The 8,160-nt window shown below is 55.4% G+C and overlaps 2 protein-coding genes across 2 annotated transcripts; both read right to left on the bottom strand.

Moving 5' to 3' along the window:
* Window positions 1–2,971: 2,971 nt before the first annotated feature.
* LOC126875154 (uncharacterized) lies at window positions 2,972–3,959 on the bottom strand. Its single transcript, XM_050637878.1, has one exon. The coding sequence runs from the start codon at window positions 3,957–3,959 to the stop codon at window positions 2,988–2,990; it is 972 nt and encodes a 323-aa protein (XP_050493835.1). The 3' UTR covers window positions 2,972–2,987.
* Window positions 3,960–4,899: 940 nt separating this feature from the next.
* Window positions 4,900–7,163, bottom strand: LOC126875153 (uncharacterized). The gene is made up of 3 exons (XM_050637877.1): window positions 6,608–7,163; window positions 5,439–6,537; window positions 4,900–5,242 (listed from the first exon to the last, which is right to left on the bottom strand). Exons 1-3 carry the CDS (start codon window positions 7,161–7,163, stop codon window positions 4,900–4,902), a joined length of 1,998 nt encoding a protein of 665 aa, XP_050493834.1.
* Between the last annotated feature and the right edge of the window lie 997 nt (window positions 7,164–8,160).

Below are 8,160 nucleotides of genomic sequence, written 5' to 3'. Positions count from 1 at the left end.
TGTGCCTTAAAATTATTCATTACGCATAATATTATCACTCAGAAAAATAGACGTACGCTAGCCACTTCATAATAAGCGTCCGCAACTGTGAACAAATTCGGGGCGGCTATTTGCCGACACTCGTCCGCAATGCGTTAAACTACTACACAATGACATAAGACACAAGTAAAAGATAGCAGTAGACAATGAGTAAAGTAGAGCCACCGCGACAAAACTGTGCACTGTGCGCGAGAAAGTTTGTCAGCGATCGCGTTTACACCTCTTTGCAACCGGAGCTGCTCGATGAAAAAATTTCTCTTAACACGCTCACTTTTAATTACAATTTGGAAATAAATAACATTACAGAATGTGTTACGCCACGAGGCTTACCACAGGCTGTATTTTCTAACCGTCGCTCGCGGCCATACAATGTTGCAGGCAGATCGTCTTATCTGCCCGACGGATCATATACAATGTATCGATGAGCGTGTCACGTCGATTCGGGGTAATTTCACGGTCCGCACGTAAGGTGAGAGATTCGCACTTCAATTGTGATCGTTATTACAAATTTTATTAGAAACTGACAGAGTAACGATACAGAATGTGTTAACAGAACAGAATAGAATGTCGAGGACTGACTTGGAAGGTATTTTTATATCAAGGGGTTGGTTCCTGTGGAGGGGTTATCGCTGGATGCCGGACACATAGGGATTCCGTTACTGCTTAGTTACTGTTTCGATGGCTAAGGTATGTGAGATATAATTATCCTTTCGCTGCATTCCCACGGTCACCGTGACAAGCGCATAGTTGTCGCCACGCAGCGAGCTCTAGAAACGTCGATTTTTGTCCGTTACATTTTACACACAAGAAGGCGGCATACGTGATCATAGGCGCGAACGGTGACGTGACCCGTGCATATTGGGGGCCGTCTTCCAAAGAAGACAAAGAAATGATCGCAGGGCAATCAGTCCCTTCTGACGAACCAAACGTTACACATCGAGAGGTCTGACGAGCAAAATCAAAATCGTATAGTCTAACGAATTCATTGAGAGATATCGTAAAGTCGAGTCAACTTTCTGTAATATATTTACCATATTCATTGTAAAGCAATTTGTGGCGTGTTCATCATATTATTATCAAATATACGATTATATGTTAACCTGTTAATGCAGTGTTACAATCATTGAACCACCTCTGTTATCTTAATCGAAACAGGGGAACGGCTATTTCGCCGCGTCGATTAACAGAATCGTAGCGAGAATTTACGCCTCTGGCTGACGCGTTTTCCTAGCGACCGCGTCTCTCCGCGAACGGTCGTAGCAGAATGTAACAATATGATATAATATAATATGATATAATTGTATATAATAATAGCTTTTAATAATAGTATTGCGTGTAATATTTTTCGAAACCTGGTATTACACATAAGCCAACATCGCAAATTTGGCACTGGTATCGCGACTCGCTCCTCCTGTTATTTGTTGAACATACTACACGCTTTCGCAATGGATTCTTTCGTTTTGTATTTTCATTTTCCAGTAAGGCAAAGTGAATTAGTTTGTCCTGATTCGTTCGAAATGTTGTAGCGGCATATGAGTCATAGGACACTTCGAATCGGGAGTGACTCATATTGTTGTGCCTTAGAATGTTAACGCTGTTTTGATTTGCGAGGTTCAAGAATAAATGAACTCCGGACAAAAACATTATCACCGTTGTGAGTAATCGTCAACCGGAACCATATACGACCTTCTGTAAGTCCACTGATCGTTATAAATAGATGAGCGCCCTCTCTAGGAATCATTATTACGAGAGTCTTTAGAGTGAATCAGTATATCGAAGAATACAGCGAGCAGCATAGCGAGTCATACGGTAGAATCGAGTGAGCGACGGTTACGACCGACATACATTATCTCTGTACTTATATTCAAAGAGATTTTAAAATACAGTGGTTATTACATTTTTACCACTCGTCTCTTTAATAAACTAACACGTTAATACCACCTCAACGTTATTGTATTTCCTTATAGATAACGATATATAAGTTGCCGAATTAACTCCTGATGAAATCTTGCCATTGATATTTGCTTCCCAGTTCTTCATTCATATAAGCAATAAGCGTTCTATTAAATAAAAAAAATATTTTTTGTACCACTTCATATTTTTTCGTTGTGAGTAAATGGTGCTGATAAATATGTCCGGTTTGTCCACAGTTCCCATCAATCGATTATAATCGACAACATACTTTCGTTTTCTTTATAATTTCTTGCGTGCGATAAAGGCGCTTCGTGTCAACAAATTCTTCATTGTGGAAAGAGAACAACATATACATTTCCCTCATGTTATACCATTTCATTGCTGATAAAAGATTTGAGGAGTGGAAACTTGCTTAACCTGCTTTTAATTTTTTCTGAATAATTGGCGTGCCCTTTCGCCTTTCCTTACAATTTCACAAGCATTAGTTCCATTTTCATATAAAAGGATAAAAAGTGCTGGGCTTGTGTTTCAATTATCAAAGCACGATGTATGGCTGTTGAAAATTGTGGATCTTGATAGCCGAAATAATGTAATAGGAACACTAAATTTACACTTGGATTTAATATTATAATAGTTATACATTTACTTTATGGACGATTTCTAAGATATTCATCGATACACACTTGCACGCGTCTCAGCACTTTCTTCCATACCCGACTGTTAACCGACTGAACAGTTTACATTTATCTGTTTTCGAGACGCCGCGCACACACATATCTCCACACACTGACACCCACATACAAGTATCTCCCTTTTTTTTTATTAACGTGGAGGAAATCCGCACGGACACCAGGTCGCTTCTGGGGAAAAGCGGCGTGGTAGTGCCAGACTCCAACCGACTAAAACCTCCACGATGACCGTCCCGGCTGCGATTGAAAGGGGCCCGGGAACCAGTGTGAGCGATACACCCTCCCCCCCCCGGTTTCCCTACCGGGCTGCTTTGCGGCCCCGGGGCGCTGAGCTATTGCCAGCGCCTAAGTTTGCACCCCACCGGGGAGCGCGGCGGACCTATCGCGCCTCACCGAAGCGCGTCCATGGCCTCTGCCGCGCCCTCGCCGGTCAATCCTCTCAGGGTGAGAGTTCCGCACCCTCACTCTCTCCGCGGCCTCTTTTCGAAGCATAACTTGCTCACAGAAGGAGGTCACGGCCCTCCTCCTTCTCTCGCTTACCAACAATGCCTCGAGGATCGTCGGCGGCGAGAGGTCCCATCCGATTTCCGCAATGAGGTCGTGGCGCGGCCGCGCCCACACCGGGCAGTATTCCAGCGTGTGTTGCGCCGAATCCACGCTCGCATCGCAGTGGTGGCAACGCGCGGTCTCCTCCTTCCCGATTCGGTGCAGATACTCACCGAAGCAGCCGTATCCGGTGAGCACCTGCGTCACCCTGTATGTCAGAGGAGGTCCGCCGCCGTTCAACCAAACGTCCCAGTTTGGAAGGACGGCCCCGAGGATCCTTATCCCCGGTGCACGGGCTCTCGTGTCGAGGCTGGCGCGCCATCTGTCGAGCAAAGCTCGCTGAGCCCGAACCCTGAAGTCGGCGTCCTCCGGGCCCACCCCGCCCGACACACCCCGAGTGTGGAGGTAAATCTCGCGACACCTCAGGGCCTGCAATTCAAACGGGGAGAACCCGGCGAGCACCGCCGCTGCCGCCGCCGAAATGGTGCGGAAACCCCTCACTACCCTGATGGCCACCGTCCTGTGCAGCCTCCTGATCACTAGGAGCTTGCGACGGTTGGTCATCAGGTCCTCTGCCCAGATCGGAGCTCCGTAGAGAAGCTTCGATCGTACCACACCAGCGTACAGCCGGCGCACTCCGAATTCGGGCCCGTCCAGTCGAGGCAGCAAACGTCCTAAGGCGTTCGCCGTCGCCTCAACAGACGGTGCCAGGCGCTCGAAGCCAGCGCTGAAGGTCCAGTGGCTGTCGAGGGTTAGGCCCAGATACTTCATGCTGGTTCCGACCCCGATCTCAGCCTTCTCCAACCTCAGGCGATACGAGGCGTCCCGTGATCGGCCCTGCGGCAAAACCACATTGCCTCGGACTTCTCTGGGGACACCCTCAGTTCCAATTCCTTGATCTCGGCGACCACGCAGGCCACCGCCAACTCCGCCAAGCGGACGGTTCTACCCCATGCCGTGCCCCAGACCAGCACCAACGTGTCGTCGGCCTAGCACGTCAGTGTCGAGTTCGGAGGCATCGGCGTCCGAAACACCGCGTCGTACGCGATGTTCCACAGCAATGGACCCAACACCGAACCCCGCGGTGTACAGCCCTCCCGGTCACCCCTCCGCCCCGGACGGTATAGACGATACTCCGGTCCCGGAGGAACGCCCAGACCACACCCCGCAGGTACGCGGACATCCGATGAAATTCGAGGGCCCGGCATATCCTGTCCCAGGGGATGCTGTTAAAGGCGTTGACCACGTCCAGCGACACGGCCAACGCCACGTAACCATGTCGCTCGGCCCCCTCGACAAAGGAGCGGACGCGGGCGACAGTGTCGGTCGTAGACCGCCCTCTCAGAAAACCGAACTGGCCTTCGTGCAGTCCGGGCTCACTCCGGGACAGATGCGACTCCAGGCGGGCAGCCAACACTCTCTCCAGCAGCTTGCCCGCCTCGTCCAAAAGGCACACCGGCCGAAAGGCGGAAGGCGAGTCCGGGGAGCGCCCCGGCTTCGGCAGCAGGACCCTCCGCCCCTCCTTCCACGACGCGGGGAATTCACCCCGAGACAGGCATCCGTTGAACAGACACATTAATCTCGGGGCCAAGACGCCGGCGACGTCCTTCCACAGGAGGGCCGGGACTCCACCGGGACCCGGTGCTTTCCGCGCTCCGATCCTCCCGACGGCCCCGGCCAGTTCCTCCTCGGTGACCCTCAATTCCGGGCTTCACCTTCCCGCGGAGACACGTGGTTCTTCTTCTGGCGGTTGAGGCTCCTGCTCCTCCTCTTCGGTAGGGCTGCCATCTCCCTCGTTCGCTGCTCCCGGGAACACGGTGCTGACGACCTTGTCCAGGAATCGAGGGTCCATGCTCTCCGTTAAGGGAGGCGCCCATGGGCGGAGTTTGTTCAATACCAGTTTGTAAGGGCGCCCCCAGGGGTCAGAGTCGAGGCTGGCCAGAAGCCCGCCCCAGGCCCGTCTCTTCGCCTCCTTGATGGCTCGTTGCAGGAGCCTTCGCGCTTCGCTGTAGGCCTCGTACAGACGAGCCACCGTGTCTTCGTCCACCCGCCGCCTACGGCGAGATCTGGTGTACCGACGCCGGGCGCGGATGCATGTCTCGCGGATACGAGCTATCTCCTCGGACCACCGGCGCTGCGCGGCGCGGGGCTCCAGACCGCGGCATACACGAATCGCAGATCGCGTGCATGTCGCGCCTCAGCCGAGTCGCTCCCGCTTCCGCGTCCTCGTCGGCCCTGGATTTTTCTAACCAAGCGACGGCTATAGCGGCCGCCGCCATGAAGTCCTCGTGGCGGCGGGTCACCGCCCACCGCGGGAATCTTCTTCTCCTTCCCGGTGGGCTGATGAGCCCGCGCGCACCCAACGAACGGTCGCCCATCACGCTGCCAACCGCCGCCTCCATGAAGATGTAGAGGTAGTCCGAGAGGGTTAGCTTCGGGGAGACCCCCCAACCAGAAACACGGCGGGATGCGCCAGGGTTTGCCCATGTGAAGTCCACTATGGACTCTCCCCGCCACGCCACGCACGTACTGGACGACCCCCGGTTCATAAGCCGCAGGTCGAGTGCGGCCGCCCAGTCCTGTACGTCGCGCCCCCTTCCGTTGGTCCTGCGGGTGCCCCACGCCGTTGAGTGGGCGTTGAAGCTCCCGAGGACCAGTGACGGGCAGGCACCCAAGCGCCTCGTGCAAGCCGCGAGCCCGTCCAGGGAGGAGGCGTATTCTGTCCGGCTGATGTTGGGCGACACGTAGACGGCCACCACTGCCCGGTCGCCCCATTTCACGGCCACAAAGCCCCGTGCCCGCTCGATCACTGAGCAGGAGGGGCTCCCCGCGATCCCGGTCCAGAACACGGCGACCGAACCGATCAGATCCTCAGCGTCTCGTGACGCGTCGAGAATGCTGTACGGCTCGGCCACTGCCGCCAGAGCGATACGCCGCTCCGTCAGGCTCTGGAACATTAAGTCCTGAGCCCGGCGGGAACGGTTGAGATTGCGCTGCAGGGGCGGTTGTCCTCCTCCTCTTCTTCCGCTCAGGTCCGTCTCCATAGCCTCCTCGGGGCCGTTCCCCTTACCTTCGTTGTGTCCACCTTCTCTGTCCTCTCTTCTGTCCCTCATGGGGTCAGTTGACGGCGGTATCGTTTCCTTCCTCTTCGCCGCGTCCCCACCGTTGCCTGAAATGGTCTTTGCTTCCTGTGCGGTCCTCCTCTTACGGGCAGGCGGTTTGCATGCCGGTGACCCCATATGGTGGGACGCGGGCATTCCCAGGTCCGCGCACACCGGACACATGGGTACCAGCGCTCCGGTCGGCCGTCGATGTGCAATCCCAGCGCACGTGACCCGACTCCATGCACCTGAAGCATTGGAGTCGGCGCGCAGGGAGAGGGGAAACCCTCGCCGTTGACCAGCCTATGTTAATCCTACCTCTTCCTCTGCTGATTTTCCTGGCCGCTGTCAGCGGGCAGCGTAGCCATACCGACTCGAGGCCCCGAGGAGCGGAACGTATGACTCCCACGTTGACCTTATCGGCCTGGCAGTCCCCGGCCTCAGCAACGGCGGCTGCCACCTCCTCCGGGGTGACCGAGTCCTCCAGTCCGGTCACTCTTAGCTCAGCCGTCCTTCGCCGCACGGTTACCTTGGCGGGTAAATCCTTCAGCGTGGCCGCCATCCGCTCGGCTAGTCGCGATGCTTCGCTCCTAGCATCCTGGCCTGGGATTTCAAACAGTAGCGCCCCTGTGATCGCCCTCCTCGGTCTTAGCTCCGTGATATCGAGTTCGTAGAACTTGACTTCCCTCTTCACCACCGACATCGCATCCCTATATGTGAAGCCCGAGCCGTCCCTCACGGTGAGCGATACCACGGCGCACCCTGGGGGTCGAGGAAGGCCCGGCACTTTCTCGCTGTGCGCGTCCCGCCCACTAGCGTTGCGTCTATTGCCTGCCCCGATGGCTCTGAGTCCATCGCCGCTCACTCCTCGCATGGGTTTCCTTCCCGTACGAGGCTGCACCGGGGGCTGAGCGGCCACCTCCGCGAAAGTCTTGGGTCTCGTTCTGCCGCTTCCGATCGCTGTCGCGGGCGCCAAGACCCTTGTTCGTAGTGTCGGCGACAGAAGAGACAACAATATCAGTCCCTTGGTTCTAACGTCCCCGGTCGGCGCGTTGGCCGTTGTAAGAGGTTACAAGGGCTTCCGGTTCTTTAGCCCCCCTCTCCCTCTTCTTCCTCCTTGGACGGTAATGAACCCTGCCTCGTCGGCCGACGACTCCACGATCGACCGCGAAGTATCTCTCGCCGGCCGCAACCGTACTTGTACGGTTCTTGCGGCAGCGCCACCCTCCGTAGCCGGGGGGATCGCTCCCCCTGACATTATTTCTCGACGCCACTCTTCCAACTTGCGGAGGAACAGGTTCTTGAGATCCTCTAGTGGATCTCGAGGTCCTGGACCACCGAATCTGTCCGTTCCCTTGGTCTGTGTGTTGCTCCCCGACCCGTTGGGGCAGCGGGAACGGCGCGCCGCTGACCAGGGGTGTGGAAGAGGTGGGGGAGGGGGACCCATAACCGTTCCCGTTAGAGCCCGGAGAGCATTTTCTTTCGTTCTTCTCTTAGAGGTGATCCCCACCTCTTGTCCTTCGCCATCGTTATTATCAACTTTGGCTGCCTTCTCCGTGCGTTCCTTGGTCAGCCGTTCCACCGTCTCCTGGAGGCGGCTGACCTCTCTCTCTAGAAAGCGCACCCTCCTTCGCAGGTATGCGACATCCTCCCCTTCCTGATCGTGGGTCGGATCCGCGTTCTTCGCGGACGCTTGCTTGTCGACCGGTCCGATCTTTACTTCATCCCTCCGCATGTCATCGCTGCCGTTGGCACCGCCGCGGATTGTAGAGGCGGTGGCGACCACAGTGGCCGCCTCGGCGTCGGTATCGGTGACAGTATCCGTCCCGCGCCTCGCGCCCCTCTTCTTCCTTTTACCGAGTGCTGGCAGC

This window comes from Bombus huntii, chromosome 17, assembly GCF_024542735.1.
Source record: "Bombus huntii isolate Logan2020A chromosome 17, iyBomHunt1.1, whole genome shotgun sequence".
NCBI lineage: Eukaryota > Metazoa > Arthropoda > Insecta > Hymenoptera > Apidae > Bombus > Bombus huntii.
The sequence above is the reverse complement of the archived record's forward strand: the minus strand, read 5'-3'. Positions and strand labels throughout refer to the sequence as shown.